We start from the raw sequence: 17,733 nt of genomic DNA, 5'->3' as shown, positions 1-17,733 counted from the left end.
ATAGTTTCCTTAAAATGAGCCTGCTGTTTATTAATAAATAAATACATATAACTTTTTAAAACACAGTATGGCCTACTGTATTTAATTAATAGGTTTGTATGGAAATACTTGTCTTGTGTTATTAAAATATATTACATGTTGACTTACCTTTATTTTCGTTTTTAACATATGCACATTCTATCCTCTGGGAGCTTGCTTGGAAAGTTAATTTTTTTCTAGGCATCTTCAATAGGAATATTTGCTTATTTTGAATAGTAATAGTAATAATAACAGGGGCAATTAAAAATTAAATTGCTTGTTCCATCCACTCTTGCATTAAAATAAAAATACAAACAGATACAGTATATGATTAAAAATAAGGTTTCACCCATTTATACCAATTTATCCAATATGACTATATGAAAAGGTCATAATAATTTGTAAAAATCTGTAATATTTCCTTTAGCTTCCTGTTGCTGTACTTGTATTTTTCTTAGCCCATAATAAAGAAAACTTAATAATAATGTACTAGGAAGTCATTATTATGTATATTTTCTGTCACAATCTTAAACTGAAAATTGCAAATAGAATGATGAATTACAGAATGTTTAGCTTGAACATATTGTCTCTTTCATGTTGTCAGCTACCAGAACAACAGTAAATCTCAGTCATTCACTCCTGTGCCTTGAACTTATGAATCCAGCTACCAATAAAATATAGTAAAGAATGCTACAATATTAACCATGTTTTAGGCCAATTAATTTTGCACTTTTTATTATACTTAAATGCTTCAAATATGTGGAATAAAATGGAAACTCAAACCACTAATTTGAAATAACTTTCTTTTTCAGATGGTCACGGAAATATATGTTGGCCTTATTTTGCTCATCATGATTTATGGAATAGCTGGTGTTGTACAAAATTTTGTTGTTTCATTGTTTGTGAACTCTTATCCAGGTATGTCAGGCATTTTATTAGCTACAAATCTAATTCTTTACTTAGGTGTTAGATATTTTACTGCACAAATTACTGAAGGAATGTCATCCAACTGTTTTACGGAAGAAGAATGTTTGAATTTAACTTCATCCACAAAGAATTTGATGAATGGTAGTTTTTTCAAGAATCTATCAAGTTGGTTTATCAGAAACGAAGTATTTGATTCTGAGAATGTAGTCATGAATATGGTATACTTGATGAGCAGCATATCAAGTGCTGCTCTCTTTTTAATTACAAAGTATATTTAATGTACCTTCTATATCTAAAAATGGTTTGAAAAGTACATACAGTTAGTCTCTAGTATTTGTGGGAGGTAGATTCTGGGATTATGTGAACGGTTGTAATCATAATTAATCAGCTTCATGTAGTCATGTAGTCTGTAGTCCTTTAGTCTAAATAGTCTTGAGTAGTTATGTTAATGGTAACATGAGTTATTGCTCTATCAATTTGAGCATAGTTTTTATTAAATTTGATGAACTATATTATACTACATATTTCTTGATTAATGGACATGAAATATGCCCATTATTACTGAAGAAAAAGCAAACCTGCAAATACTCAGGGATATTTATAGTATAAGGATTGACCAAGAATCACAAGAAAAAATTTTATATATTCCTTTGTTTTGAAATTATATACAGTACATTTAATTCACATACAATATTGATAGCATTCCAACTGCACAGTTACATGGTTTCATATACTGAGAATATTTTGTTTATATTCCTTTTTTGTAATGAGTTCTACAACACTGCATGGCGTGGTGTGGGGTTAGCACAAAAGTAATGTGGGGATCAATTATACTGTGCCCTACATACGAATACTTATCAAGTGATATTCTTATCCAAATACATTGTATCTTTTTGTTTGAACTTACAGTTTTGAAGATATACTTAAGGGTTTGTACAGGGAAAGGTATGCTTTAAAGACTGTGACAAAGGTAATGAAATTTAGTCATGAACTTTGATCTCAAACAACAGTATTTTAACCCTTTGAGGTTTGTGGTGGTCCCAAGGTCATCCATAGCAATGCACTCTGACTGGTTATGGACACAACAATGTTTTCCTTTTATTGCTTGTTGTGAATGATTTTCACAGTATAAAGTTGTTTTTAACATCTCAGAGGGTTAATTTGTGATATGTTTAATGATATAGTATTATGTTGAATAGTGTGATCATAAAAGTTATTAGCCTTAGTATATTACACATGCTTTTATCTGGTAAAGGTACAGAAAATAAACATTTGCAAGCTTATGAAATTTAGAAGTGCTTATCAGCTGTAAGAGGGCAGTGGCCATGCAAACCAAATTTTGTCACAAAAAGGGGGACTTGTTATACAATGAAAATTGCTTTATGTGAACATTATTAAAATAGTTTTACCAGACCACTGAGCTGATTACCAGCTCTCATAGTGCTGGCCTTTATGTGAACAAAAAAGGATAAGTTGGAATTCTTTGAGAGATAAGATTAACTTGCAAGTAGAACAAGCATTCATAGAGACAATTTTAATTTCAAATTCACCAAAATACAGGAAAATATAAGGGATTTTTCTGTCACTGAACACTTTCTGTTAATGACCATGAGCAACTTTGTCATACTTCATTGTAATCCTTGGATATATTGTATTAAGTACTTCCGAAATATAATTTTCTTTTAATTGCACTAATATGGTAGGTCCAAGGAGATTTATAAAATTGCAAAGCTACCCCAAAACCCAAGCCCAGCCTTGCAGTTAGCTACCCTATTCACAGTAAGTTAATGGGAATAATTCCTGCCTTGTATGGTACTGTTATTGCTCCTGCTTCCCATAATACTGATGCGTCAGTGTGGGTTCCTGATCATGCTGCTATTCAGTGGTATCGTCCAATTGTATTGCTTCATCTGCTTTACTAGTTCTGATTTTTGGGTCAGGTTCTCTCTTGTACTATCTGTGCTTCTGCCTTGGATATGGATTCACCTCATCCTACTGGCATTTATGCTCCAGTTTACTAACTTTTCTAATAAGCACTTCACTTTGGTAGTGTCCATTACTCCAGTGTCTGCTGTTGATTCCTTCATATCAGTATCACCTGCTTCTTTGAGTAGTTTGCCCTGACTCTCAACTATTTTTGACTTCTGCAGTGCAACCATTACAGATCACTTCACCTGTGGTGTATGTCCTCGTTTCCTGCCATCACACACACTGAAGATGGCTCTAGCATATTACTGCAGACTCAGTCACTCTGTCACCAAGTGTGTTTTTTCACCCTCCTAAAGTGTCAGATATTCTCTTGTGCACTGCTTCTCCAGGGTCTCCCTCAATTAGCATTTCTTCTGCAGTTAGTATGCAGGTGGAAATTTACATTCCAGTGACCCTCAGTATTTTAAAGGATTGCAAGCAAGTAGACAAAATATAGACAAGAATTTTAGGAGGACATATAAGTGCTACAGCTACGAGGGTATCTTAGTAGGAGACCTAAAATGGCACACTGGAACTGAATGATGATAAGCAGGCAATGCTACCGGAAATATACACCAACAATAACCTCCTCCTTGGGAATTTGAATTATCGATCACTGAAACAACAGGCCAATGTTTAACACCCAGAGGAGAGCAACTTAATGAATCTAGAGGATACTCTAGTACTTTGGCTATCAGTTTCACCCCTTCCTGCCCATCAGCAATAATTCAAACAATTGTAGTACTTTACCGTGTTAAACTAACTTCTGTTTCGTTTTTCATTATTTTAGGTTGAAATGTTTGAAAACATAGTACCACATGTATGTATGTATGCTGTGGGGGCTGGAGCCTATTCTAGTTTGATCAGTTTTCCTATTGAATAGCATACCTATTAGTCTGTTGCATGAAGGCCCATCTCTCAACACCCACCAAAGGTATTCCTATAAAAGTTAAACTGGTTTGTAAGCTACAAGTTAGACAGTGGTCTCTCATTTCCCCTTTCTGAATTACTCATTTGACTACATAGATTAGTTCTGCACTCACAGGTAATTTACAACAGTTTTGAATAGCCTATTTATTTTATGCTCCTTCTGCAGATAAAAGCACTTGTAGAATATGCATTTGTATGTTAAGAAATATAAGACTTATTCAATGTCATAAACATCATTATATATGTATATAGAGTAGTGTGTTAGCTTTGAGGTAAGTAACATGTAGCATTTTTTAATATATCCTTTTTTGTGTGATATAAAGTTGTAAGGCCACAAAATGAATAAACTCATCTGATGAGTTCTGTAGCAGTATTTGAAGTGTTAATAAACTTTATTTTAGCACTTTTTTATAGCAGTCTGCATTGTTTTTATAAACAATGCCACATTTTTATTTTGACTATATAATTTTTTAAAATCTGTACAGTGTCATTTAAATGCAATAATAGATATTACTTCAAAAAGGTTAAATCTGGTGAACTCTTTTGGGCCATTATTATTTAGTCTTGCTGCAAAAATCTTCAGAACTTCGAGACGTAAAGATGTGATATAAGTAATACTACTGTTTCACATGTGAACTTTTATAAATAAAACTCTTTTTACATAACTCCATGCATGTAAGTTTTATTAACTAACAAAATTTCATAAAATTTGTACATCTATTAATTGCATTATTCCCAACTGTACAAAAAATATTATAAAACATATGCTAAAGCATAAAAACAACAAAATATACAAACAGCTTAAGACCTTCAACAACATTACATTAACAAGCATATTAAACTATCACATGAATCTCTTATTAACTGCATATATTATATAACTAAAAAATGTTTTCTATTGAAAGTGTTACTTTTATAATTACTTACTCAAGTTAAATATTTTCATGCAGTTTTTGCTTTAATACTCTTGATGCAGTTTTTGCTTAAATACTCTTCTGTGCAGACTTGATGAAATCCCTGGGGAGCAGAACACATTATTACATTATACCCTGAAAGGATATGCTTGACTAAATTATATACTAATTATTGAATGAACATGTTAGCCTTATCCTTCACTGTTGGATAAAATTAGTCATAAAAAATGTCCATTGTTTCATAAACTCATCATTCATAACTAGCCATAACTCACAGTATCATATCCCCAGATGCATTGCTTCTGAAGTGAGAACAGCTAGAAAATCAACCAATGTGTGACAATATGTGCATGCACACCTTTGACTTATAGGTAGAGGGAGACAGCCAGCCTCATTCATTTTTGTAAGATACACCAGACATGAGAGCTCTCCCTGGCTTTGTCAAGTTTGGAAAATAAATCTCTCATTTCATTCCTCTTTTAACTCTCAGTTTATTCATCTTTTCTTCTAGCAAATATTTTGCTGACTACTACTGTTCAAAACTCAACATGAGCTTTGGTACTATCACCAAGGTGGAGAGATCTAGATGAGAAAAAAAGCTGAGTAATAGCATTTTACTGCAGAGACTGAGAGGAGTTTGTCTCAACGAAGGTGGATGAGGAAGTCTGTGTTTTGCTGAACAGATGACCCTTCTACAACACCAACCACACAAGATGGCTCACTTTTCTTGTACACATTTGTGGAGGAACAACAGAAGTAGCCAGACTATCTCCCTCACAGCTCTGCAAGAAAGGCATCTCTCTCACAAGTATGCTGAATAACCTCTACACATGAAGCTGAAGGGAACATTGCCCTATGGAGCCTCTGAATGTGTGAATGACACAGAAGAGTGGACCAAGGAAGACTCTCTCTTGGAGCTTCGACCAAGAAAGTCAGAACATCTGAGCGCCACTTGGCTTGAGGCCAATGAGGAACCACCAGGGTCAAACTGAGTAGGGGGGGTGATGATCACTTGATCATCCTGCAAATCAGGCTGAAAGACAGGAAGGGCTAGATCTCTGACTTTCCCAGGGGTGTTGGAAAGCATCTACTATTACCCACAGATCTGGCAATGGAGAACGGAAAATTAGAAGCTTTCTGTTCAGTCTGATGGTGAACAGGTCAAGCATCAGGGACTCCCTGAGTCAGGACAACCTTTCTGCAGTGCAGGGATGCAGAGACCATTCCATCCCTCAAAACCTGGCCCTGACAACTGAGCTGGTCTACCAGACATTCCTCCTGCCTGGAATGTACCTGGCTGGCAGCTTGATGATGTAGTGAATCACCTACTTGTGGATCTGCACTATTAAAGAGGAAGAGGCATCATCCCTCCTTGCTTGTTGATATATGCCACTGCAGTTATGTATGCCCTCATCACTAGCCATGCTGCCTGCACCTCCAAAATTTTTGGAGAAAAGGTGTGTCCTATGCCCACACTTCTGAAACAGCACCAACATTCCTTCTATGCATCTGTGAAGAGAAGTGAGGTCCTGAAGAAGATTAAGTATACCTTAGTTTAACCAGACCACTGAGCTGATTAACAGCTCTCCTAGGGCTGGCCCAAAGGATTAGATTTAGTTAGCTGACCTGTGTTCCTTCAGCTGCCAATGAAGCAACCTTAGGTGGTTCCACTCATGTAGCATGTGTTCCAAGGATGACAGATAACCATGTAGCATGTGTTCCAAGGATGACAGATAACCAAGGAGCACCTGCCAAAGCCAAGCTGGTTGTTTCTCCTTTCTCTCTTTCCTTCCTTCCTGACTGTGGCTGGGGGAGGAGGACATCATGGTTCAGAAGACTCACCTTCCTTTTGAGAAGAAGATTGGGCTACTTTAGAAGGTGTCTTAACAGCCCTAGACATTGTAGACTTAGCCACACCTAAGGGCTTGGCTGCTGATGTCTTTGCTCCTGCAATAGGTCTGGACACTGCACAGTGGATTACCAGTCCCAGGACTCCGTTCTCCTCTCCTTTGACACCTTCACATTATTTCTTAGGTCATGAATGAGCGAAATAATCTCTTGACAGTGCTAGATGGGGTTCTGGAGGAACTGAGCTGTCCAGACCCATAATATCTCCCAAGAGCACGAGCTGTATCTTCTGCTTCTGTTCCCTAGCTCATTCGTGATCTTTTGGTGTTTGGTTGGAACTCATACCATGATTTCCACCATGAAACCCAACATTCACACCTTCCAAATGGTGTTTGGATCTGGAATCTATTGCCCTAGCACCCTCTCTACTTGGTAATGGCCTAGCTAGTGGAAGGTGCATGGAAACAAGCACATGCACTGCTTGGCCCACTCACTCCTGAGCACACAACAAACCATGAGCACTAAAAGAGGAAGACCTCGTGGGAAATCTATTCCTAGAATGACAGTGCTTGATACCTGCATGCTCCAGAGATTGCACATGCCTTGAGCAAGCTGGCAGTGCTGGCTTACCCAAGTATGCCCTAAATGAGGCACAAGGGGAAGAGCCTAACCTGTTACCTGTGCACTTATAGTCCGGAGACATCACACACACACACCAAATGAACAGTTGCACACACTCTTAAATATATTTAAAGGTATGAGGGGAGGGGGTGACCCAAGCAACCAAGTTCACTTGGTCCCAAGACTTAGCTTGCACAGAGCAAGTGAAAATAGCTGTTTCATCAACAGGTGATCCCTACGGACAATACCTGGAAGGGTCGGGAGCAGTCCTCTTGTCTAAGGACAGTATGCTGGTGCAGGGTGGCGAGTACCCTCCTTACCAGAGGCTGAATGATCACCTGTAGGTGACTGAAAAAACCCCTGCTTTCCTTCAAGAAGGGATAGCACTTACATGAAGTTTGTTGGGACTTATAGCAAGAGACCTTAGACTTCCCCTTCTTCTTCCTCCTACAAGAGGAAGGGATCAGTAATTTCCTCATCCACTTGTAAACACTCCTCTACCTTTGTTAGAATGTCTCATGACATTTTAGTACCATTATTATTACTAAAAAGTAGTTAAATGAGACCATTAGGTCATACTGATAAGACTCATATGGTACAACAAAGAATTTGTTTTTAATAAAATGAGAACTGAGAATGGAACCAGGAAAAGTTAAATTAATTAGACTGCTATGTGAGAAGAAACCAATGGAAATACTGTGGATGAGAAGTGCAAGGCAGAATGCTATGCAGCTGGGGCCAGAAGAAGGTGAACAGAAAGAACCATTTCAGTGTGCCATGCAAGGAACACAGTAAGGGCGAAGCAGTACACAGACCCAATCCTATAAGCAAAAAAGTGTCCAAGAGAATCTTTACAATCTGGGCATGTTTATTTTACTCTAGGATATTTTACAAAACTCTACAAAATCAAGTTTACATTAGCCAGAATTCTCTAGTTACCTGTTAACTGCTGCACTCAGCTTGACCAATCAAGAACCTTTTCTATGATTATTAAAATTATCAAATGGTATTGTCCAGATGAAATATTAAATAAAATTACAACTTGTCAGAATTTGCTTACCTTATAATTGATGTCAGTTCTGGAGCTTTTGCAATATGGTTGTGACCATACCCCAACTCTGCTTCAAACTCTATGAAACTAATGGGATGTTCAGGAGATCTTCCATTCTGGCCAGCTTCGTGTAACTAAAAGACATAAACACTAAATGTGTTCACAGCATATTTCATGAATGGGATTGAATTTAACAATATAGTAAAATCTGTGGTATACAGTAGTCTTTTCAATTAATATATATATAACTGAGACTTTGTTACAGATCCTCACCTGATTGGAAGGGTAGGTTTAGAGAATGGAAAGTAAAAATGCCACTTTCCAGAATGAATTTTTTTAAATATAATTACCTCCAGTCAGTGAACTGTGATAACAGTTAAGAAAATATCTCCTTAGCAATAAGGGTTTTATAAAATTCCTTTACCATTTTATGATTTATGTATATAACTTTCACCATACGATCATGAGAAATAGTGAGATATTAGATCGAAATACCACAAGATGAAGAAAGCTGATTATAAGAATGAAAAAAATTATATCCTCCAGAATATAAATAAACAGGTAAGACATTCCTTATCAAATCTTTGAACAGTCTGAGGAACGTAATCTGCACACATACAATAAAAAAAGAATGAATTGCAATTGACATTAAACTGAACAGACCTTATGGCACGGATGCACTACCCACTTGTCATAGACTCATTCTTCTTCCTTCAGGTAAGGTGTCAGGGAAACATTTCCTCAGAAACAAAGTGGCACCACAGGTTAAGGCTTTGTTATTGAACAAAACAGGTTTTACTCAAGGGAAAAAGCTTAACAACTCGCACTTAAATGAATAATCTACGCAATAACTTTTTAAACTAACATGATACAGGCATGACAATAAAGCAAAACGAATATAAAAAAGAAAGATGAAATGCAATTTTGCAAGTCAATGGAGTAAATATGAGAGCAACATGTTTCTCTAAAACCTAAAATTCAAATAATATTTGTCATATTCAACTGCACTGAACCATGAAATATTAGGGCATATGCAATAAGTTACAATTTTCTTACCTTTTTACCAAGATCAAATGGAATAACTAGGTCGTCATGTGCGTGAAGAATGATAAGTGGAGCTGTAATTTTAGTTATATGCACATCACTCTGGAACTGGACATCGATATCCTTAAGTGGTTCCACAAATGCCCAATCAAAATATGGTAAGCCTCGAAAGAGCTGCAAAAGAAAACAGCACCTACATTAGAAAAAAATTAGACAAGTAAAGTTATTGAATTTCCCAAATATATCAGATAAAATATATTTGTCAAAATATATTTTGACAATTACTACAGTGTTCCATTAGCCACAATCCCTATTCATATCCTTATGTATATAACCTACCATACTGTTGAAGCAAATTTGATGAGAACTAATACTAAAAGGTGACAGGCAAGTGGAAAATCTGGAAACCCCAGAGTAGCCTAGAACCCCATGGGAAGGAATAAAATATGAAGTACAGTGCTTGTTTCACTTTTCATCCTAATAGTAAATGTGTATCTTCTGTCAATTTTAATCTTGCCAATTATCATTTCTGAATATATTATTCATGCTAGATATCATTTGTAAATATTATTATTCATGCTAATTATCATTTCTCAAAATATAAAAAATTTGCTCAAAATCTATGTAAAATTCCATGACTAGTGTAGCCTATGATAAGCTACGCTAGCAGGAGTAGAGCAGGCCCATCCAACATTCAACTGCGTCACTATTCATGCTCTTCAGTTCAGTTAACTTTATACAATTAGCAGGCAGGAGTAATTTATAACAAAAACAGTTGAAGCTTATGGTAAAATAAAGGAATCTTGACAGCCTTAGAATGCACAAATGATACAGTTTTAATTTGCAAAATACCACATGAGTTACAAAGCTTGCTTAATAAAAGGCATCAGAAATCTAGAGAGATGGCACTAGACAGACAGAAATAAAGAGTATGCACAAGGGGGTGAAAGAACACAAGATGGAGAGAGGATTAATGAGGTTAAGTTCCAAAATATTTAAAAACAAACAATGTTACCCAATACAGATTCTCTTGATTTGGAATTTAAAGAAAATACTAAAAAAAGCAAATCAGAACAGCAGGCTAGATAAGTTTTGGAAATCATAAGATGGAAATTTCATACAAAAGTTAGATTATACATTAGCCTATTACAATCTGGTATTGTTGTATGGACATAAATCATGGTATGACAATGTAACTACATCTAAAAATTTTGTCAGTTTGAAAAAGCAGCTTTATGAAGAATATTAGAAGTCAGATGGCAGAGAGTAAATGATACCTAAGATGAAATTACAGAAGCCTCATATCTAGGTGACATAATGATGAAAGGGGAGATGGAGAACATTTTGACACATCCTTCGCACCACCCTGGGAAGAATAGTATGTGACAGTGTCAGCTGGCCTTCCCTGGCCACCAGAAGTAGTTGGAAGACCCAGACCTATTTGAATGAGAACTATGAGATGGGAGACTGGAGATGGACAGAGATTTGTGGAAGTGCTGGCACAGGAGAGATATAATTTGTGAAATTTAACAAAACTCTCTGCACTGCATGGCATTGAAGGTAATGACGAAAAAGCTCTTCATAACACTACTGCAATCTCTCTAACACTTTAATTTATATGTTCCTTTCCGAAAGGCACCTGCCTTCATACAGGTACAAATGAACGGCAGAAGCTGGTAAGCAGTGTAGCAAAAATCAGAGCTGGTGAGTTAAGAGTGTTTAATTGTTGAATAATCTACCAGACTGTTGTACATTTTATTTAACAAAAGTCAACACCAGATAAATGGAACTTTACAGTTAAAGGCAGAAGTATTTTTGTTTAATCTTTTATCAGAGGGAGATAGAAGATTTGGAAAAACTGTAAGGTCAAGGGTAGGTGTAGTTTTCTTTACCAAACAGTGATTAATTCTGCTTATAAAAAATAACTGATAAAGGATCTGTCCTAAATGACCCGGTAGTAATTTGTGGTAATCTCAATACAAAAAAATGACCCTTCCCCATCAATATGACAAAAGCAAAACCATAAGTTTAGCGTTCTTTTAAAAGAAAGAATCCTCACATATAAGTATATATAAAAACTCTTTAGTATCAAATATATCACATGTAACAACAAAGAAGGAAAATACTCAATACCCAAGATTTCACACAAAAATAAAGGAAAGGATACTTCAATTTTACACAAGCTACACATTTAACACTACTGTACTGTGATGTTTTTTATACAAATATTTTCTAATATAGTCAGTAACCCCTCAAACAAGTGCATTGGGTTTAAGAAAGATAACTAATGTAATTGCCAAGCCTTTTCGCGATGCAATGTATGTCGATCCTCAAAAAATATATTACCATTGCCATGGGATGACGACGAACTTCTTCTGGAATACTGTTGAATGGTGCTTCCAAGATTACACCACCTGGACATTTTTGTTCCTGACACAACTCAGATACTGAATGGCATGCTACTCTGAAAGAATATGAGTGAACTTGATAAAAATATACATGGAACAGTGTATCAGAATTAATACAGTATACCTATCTGTATTTTCAATAGTTATATGCCTGCTCTAAAACTATACTTTTTCAAATACCATGCGCAGAAAAACTTACCCTGTACCAAGAGAGTGTCCCCATACAAATATTAAACTAGCCTTCGTGTAGTTCAGTAAATACTGGAAAATTACTTTGGCATCTGTCACCAAACCAGTTTCGGTTGGAATAACTGATGATGAATCAGCATATCCTGTAAGACAGAAAATTGTGTAAAATGCTACACTGATCCTATTAGTTACATTTAAGAGACCTTGTGAATACTAATAAGAACTGGGTATTTTTCAATGTAAACTGTTGAAAACAAAAATCTTTATCTGAAAATTTCATGGAATCAGTCTGGTTACACAAATTACAATTCTAATTAGATCAATAAAAATATCATGTCACAACAACCCATCAGACAAAAAAGTGGCCCCCATTCATGATCTGAAAGTTTCTAGACAATCTTATATAGTCTAACTGCATTATTGTAGTTTTTCAATCAGTAACCCCTCTACAATTTCCACTAATGCATCCAAGAGGGTGTGAATACACCCAAATTGCAAGAAAAAGGCATTGTGAAAAGGCTAGTGGTATTAAGCAGGCATTACACCTCCTCAGGGACTGCAAGTGATCCATGTCAGCATTCACACAGGTAGGAAGGGTATATCCATTTGCACCTATAAATTTTATTTGCACCTATGCCATTCAGTGCAATTCAGCACATATCTACGGTTGCACTGAGAAAAACAAAATAAAGGTCATAGTGTGGGTAGAAGTACAAATGATTGAGAGATTGCTGGTTTGACTGAACCCCCTGACTAGAACAAGAAAAAATAACAATACAAGAGCTAATTCCCAAAATAGCCTCCAACTTTGCACAAATTATCACTCAAACTACTAGTCTTACTTACCACGATAGTCAAAAGTAATAATGTGATATCCCATTTTTCTCAACACATTATAGAGCTTGACTCGTCGCTCTTGTCCTCTTGAACCTTTATTTCCGTGCATATAAAATATCACAGGTTGATCATGTCTAAGTGTGTCTTCAAACCATTTTGCTTTCTTCTCTGATGAAACATCAGGAACAGAGTGAACCAAAGACTCTGGCAAAATATGCCTGCAATTAAAAGTTAACAATAACAAGGGTACCAAAGATGACATTTCAAAACTGTTTTTAATAGTACAAAAGTTTATTCACACTAACACAATCATATAAAATACCTTATTCACTGTCAGCATGGTTCCCAGACTCACCAGCCTTTTGTTTGTCAGACAGAAGTACACCTACTTCACATGCTCCCTGGATTTTCCTGTAGGCATCAGTCAACACAGTTTGGATTATTATTATTGTGCACACCATGAAAATCCTTCCCACAGTAAATGCACACTTCTCGCTCACCTTTTACTTTTCTTTGACAAGATGTATTTTAGTTATATTCCTGATAAGGAAAGCATCACCGAGATGATGGAATGTATGGCCCTATTTTGGTTTCGTGCAAATCAAAAATTAGTATCATTGCTGACAAGGGCATAGCATACCAATTACTGTACTCTTTAAATTTTTCTCTTCCCCTCAATATCATTTTGGCTTTTAGATTCCTTTACCTATTTTTCTTCAGAAAAATTTATTTATTCATCACAGAAAATGACAGCTGCTGTGATACAGTTTTGTGGGTGCAGCTCACTTATTACCACTGATTTCCTCCAGACCTTTCAATCTACTGCTCCTGGATGGTATCTGTGCCTCTATTAAAAGGATTCCATTACCTGGTTCGTTGCCTAAAGAATGAAATACTTATCTATGGATTTCAAAGATGCCACTGTCTTCAATATTGGCATTAACTAATTTCAACATTAATCATAAGAAGCTGGCTTGTAGAATCCATTACTTTAATCTTTTTTTTTAACATTCTTCTCCGTCAAAAATGTTCATCCTTTGTCCTGATCCTGACTGAACTGGCTTAGGAGGAAGATATAAGGTCCTTGTTGCTAACAATGAGCCCTTTCCTTTAACTCTGTACTCTTAAGCATGTTGTCATTTTTTATACTTGAAGTAGACTCCAGTGTTGGGGTTATATCATGAGGTCCAGGGAGTACTTCAGTCATTATCCTTTTAAGCTAAATCCTTAGTCGGGGTTGTTGTTTTTGACGAACCTGTCCAAAGTGTTCCCAATACTCTCTGAATAGGGACCTAGACAACATTAAAAAAGATAACACAAACTCTTTATGAAATTCACTCTCCACCAATGGTACTAATAAGTTCACAAGGGATAGCATCTACATAATTTGAGTGGCACTACTGTTTACAAGAAAGAATATGTCTAATGATGTGAAAAATATACAGCTCAAGAATATGAGGGTATTCCCAAAACATTAGATGAATTCTTTTGGCAACACTGAAAAACACTGGTAATGATAAATTACAATAATAACTCTAGATCTATAGTTAATTAAAAAAAATTTGATTCAGCCACAATTTCTGATGCTATTTTAAAGGACAGTTCTTCAAAACTTAGAAATAAAGAAAGACCAAAAATGAAAATGAAGCTCCTATATCACAGTTAAGAAGGTTAGAGTTTATAAAAGAATAGTGCTTTTCTTGATATGCAGTTATCTGTTTCCTGTAACACCCAATTCATGAACTATAGTACAGTCATTCATCATGAACTGTAATCAGTTTGAAATATTTTTTGTCTAATGCTGTCAGTAAACAAAAAAAACGTTTAATATGCACAAATCAGGATAAAACATATAACTTGTACAGATTATGCCTTATGAAATGCTGCAAAAAAATTAATGTACTGTATATACAAGTGGATAAATAGGCAGAAAAATATCTCGGGCCTTCACTACATACTGTATTCTGAAAAGGTATCAGTAGCTTACCATACACCCACGGAAATATTTTCCTCAGTTTCTACATAAAAGTTTCGTGTGCCAGGCAGCCCAACGTCCTCTGGTTCACTAAAGTCTACATCATCTTGAACTGAAATTTGAGACACCAATTTATAATTAATAAATCTCTCATATTTCCTGAATTAATAACATTGTCAATAACTTAAAATATTTTAATGTTGGGCTATAACAAGCATATGTAGAACAGGTGGGATACAAGAACTTGGGGGTAATCGTATATGCTGGCAAATTAGGTAGGTATTTGTTTATAACAAATAAATAAGGATATTTCACCACCATAATAAAAATTATAACTTAAAATGTACAGTACTTTAATAAAATTCCAAAAACAAAACATGTACACTGTGGCAGTACTTAGTTTTAATTCTATACTTTTCTCAGTCCTTTTCCAAATTTAGTAAAATAAATTTATTTTTTCCTTGTTTATTTTATGACAATTACTACAAAAACTATCACTTGTGACTTTTTGTGGACACAATCAAGAATTTTTTAATTTTTCAGTTTATATTATTCTATAAATTTTATAAACAATTTGCAAATTAAGTACATAGATTCACAAACAAATTCCACTACACAAAGCATCAGAAGTAGGAAGATGATAAACTTACCACTATTAAGGAATATAAAATATCTTTGTATTCCAGGAGAATATCGATACACAACTGGAATTATGACAAATAACACAAATAACAGAACTAATGTTCCAATTACTGCTACCCTCAGCCATCTGAAAATAGAATGATACAAGCAATAGCATAAGTTTTCTTAAGAATAAAATTGTGAATTAAAAGAATACTTTCAACAACAGTACAGTATACAGTACCATAATTGGAAATAAAATATACTGTATTCTAAGGTCTTGAGTCACTAGTGTTCATGTTTAATATGTAAAGCTATAGGAAACTGAAATCTGTGAATGAACTAGATGCAAATTTAATGTTGGTGGAATTGTGTCAAGATAGTGAGGGTAATTACCTACTACTGTTACTAATGCTTACTTTATATCAACGGCACTAGAAATCACTGTTATTGCAGTACTCCAAAGCAATAAGTGTTCTTATACAGAGAAAATTGCGCATCCTGATCTGCAACAAACTTTAACCCTCATATGAGTGCAGTGACTTTGATACATTACACAAAGAGGGATGATTAGTATTACAATTGGTGTACTTTATAAAAATATTCAAGGTACTGTGGCTAAAAAAAAACGATCTTGCAACATACTGTAAAATGGTGCTGGGAACTCACAAACCTGTAAAATTTTCCTCTTCTGCCTGATCGATGACGAAATCTTAATCGAGAAAAAAACCCAGCCATAGGCTCCTGAGTTCCAGAGCCAGAAAGAAATCCCGTTTCCTCGTCCTCTCGGTTGGCTGAGAAAATAAAAGCACGAATACTGTGCTAATACTTTCAGTACATCCACACTTCCTATTTTAATTTGATTTAACTAGATTTCCTGGAGCAGAGTATTCTTCACACAAAAACTAGCCAACTGTTTTTTATGCATATTTTGAGTGAGAAAAAAAACTGGTGGATAACCAATATTCTACCAATATCAAGCATCATAAGCATCACAGAACAAGATTTTATATTAGATATATATCAGATATTATCAGAAATTCATAATTCCCAACTAGGCTTCAGTCATCAGTATGTAATTTCTGTATTCTTTGACAGGCAGCACTATGCTAGCATACAGTTTACCATCGGCCTTTTTAACTACCCAAAACTAATTCATAAAACATAAAATGTCAATATTCAAAACTGATACCTCATAGTGAATAATGAGCAGCTGATCAACCAATTACTGTGAATTAAAACACAAACTGTCCTAAGTTCCAGTATTTGTCATATGGGCTTCATCATGTTTTGTCCCAAACATGTTTTTAAGACTATCGACTATCCAAGGCTAGTATAGAGTAGCCTACACAGCATTGGTAAAATTTTACTTTAAACCATTATTGTATTTTACATGTGAAAATATAATTTTTTAACTATTCTAATGTGTGCTTCGGGTAAAACCGAAGAATACCACCGCAGCCTGATTCCCGCCAGTCACCAACTGGAATATTTACCTCCATTTGTTTATGCTCTTGATTATCCTTATGTCTTCTGTTTATGTTTATGATATTTACTGTCTTTCATTTATGCTTCTACCTTCATCCCCAGGTGCTGGCACCAGACACAGTAGCCATGGTAATTACTGAAACTACAGGGGTGCAGTAGTACTCTTCAGTTTTACAGTATTTTGGACCTGAAAATATAATATTTCTGTTCTAATGTGTGCTTTGAATGAATCTGATGTTCGTTTCATCAGCAAATGGCCTAGCCATACACACCTAACCTAAACTAGGGTAGCCTATGAGATCCTTAGCCTATTGAATACTATAAGTTTGAAAATATTTAATAAATTTACCATATTCTAATGAGAAATATCAATGGGATTAAATTTCTTGTAATTCACTCATTTCCCCACCCCCAAAACTCATACGTCCCCATTTCCCATTGTGGTCCGCCGAAAAATAAGATAGGATATAGGTTACCCTAAGGGTGGGTTCCACTATCTCCCAAAGTACTCATTTTCTAACAAAACAAATGTCAGGGACATTGAAAACACATTCATATACAGGAAAAATATATTTCAAGTCTTAAATCTAATAGCATAATGGTTTAAAGTAAAATAACACACGTAACCGACACTACAAAAGACTATGTCTTCAAAACAATTGTTTATCTTAAGACTTACTTGCTTCACCCTTGTGTGTATCTGCCATCCAAACGGTGCAAAAGGTTACTGTTGGCCGTTTCCTTATTTACTTTAGCCGATTAACTTCATGGATGACAAGATTACTTTAACTACAGTACAAGGCGGGGATACAATACTGTGAAGTGTCAGTCTCAAAGTAGTAGTAGTAGTAGCAGGACGTTCCCTATGCAACGGCTCCCTCCTTCGTTTTGGTT

General features: G+C 35.4%; 2 protein-coding genes across 5 annotated transcripts in view; one reads left to right on the top strand and one right to left on the bottom strand.

Annotated features, from left to right (window-relative positions):
* The window catches only part of LOC136855451 (uncharacterized), an 18,196-nt gene extending 13,681 nt beyond the window's left edge, over positions 1 to 4,515 (top strand). For all 4 annotated transcript variants that reach the window (XR_010858040.1, XR_010858039.1, XM_067132509.1 and 1 more), the window contains one exon: positions 831 to 4,515. Coding sequence is in view for 2 of the 4 variants with exons in the window: in XM_067132509.1 (XP_066988610.1) it covers positions 831 to 1,223 (393 nt within the window). In the remaining 2 variants the exon portion in view is untranslated. The remainder of the gene's footprint in view (positions 1 to 830) is intronic.
* Positions 4,498 to 17,733, bottom strand: LOC136855452 (lysophosphatidylserine lipase ABHD12-like). Its single transcript, XM_067132510.1, has 10 exons — positions 17,519 to 17,733; positions 16,025 to 16,145; positions 15,381 to 15,499; positions 14,743 to 14,842; positions 12,765 to 12,973; positions 11,929 to 12,061; positions 11,668 to 11,785; positions 9,334 to 9,495; positions 8,287 to 8,411; positions 4,498 to 4,860 (listed from the first exon to the last, which is right to left on the bottom strand). Exons 1-10 carry the CDS (start codon positions 17,544 to 17,546, stop codon positions 4,827 to 4,829), a joined length of 1,149 nt encoding a protein of 382 aa, XP_066988611.1. The 5' UTR covers positions 17,547 to 17,733; the 3' UTR covers positions 4,498 to 4,826.

Source organism: Macrobrachium rosenbergii, chromosome 31 (genome assembly GCF_040412425.1).
Source record: "Macrobrachium rosenbergii isolate ZJJX-2024 chromosome 31, ASM4041242v1, whole genome shotgun sequence".
Lineage (NCBI taxonomy): Eukaryota > Metazoa > Arthropoda > Malacostraca > Decapoda > Palaemonidae > Macrobrachium > Macrobrachium rosenbergii.
This window is presented reverse-complemented; position numbering and strand designations above follow the sequence as displayed.

Excerpts from the sequence above, each read along its gene's own strand:
- LOC136855452 (XM_067132510.1), bottom strand. The coding sequence starts at position 17,546 with ATGGCAGATACACACAAGGGTGAAGCAA. Across the intron at positions 8,412-9,333 it reads CATTTGATCTTGGTAAAAAG|TTACACGAAGCTGGCCAGAA; the intron begins GTAAGAAAATTG and ends TATGTCTTTTAG. Across the intron at positions 4,861-8,286 it reads GAACTGACATCAATTATAAG|GGATTTCATCAAGTCTGCAC; the intron begins GTAAGCAAATTC and ends TCTGCTCCCCAG.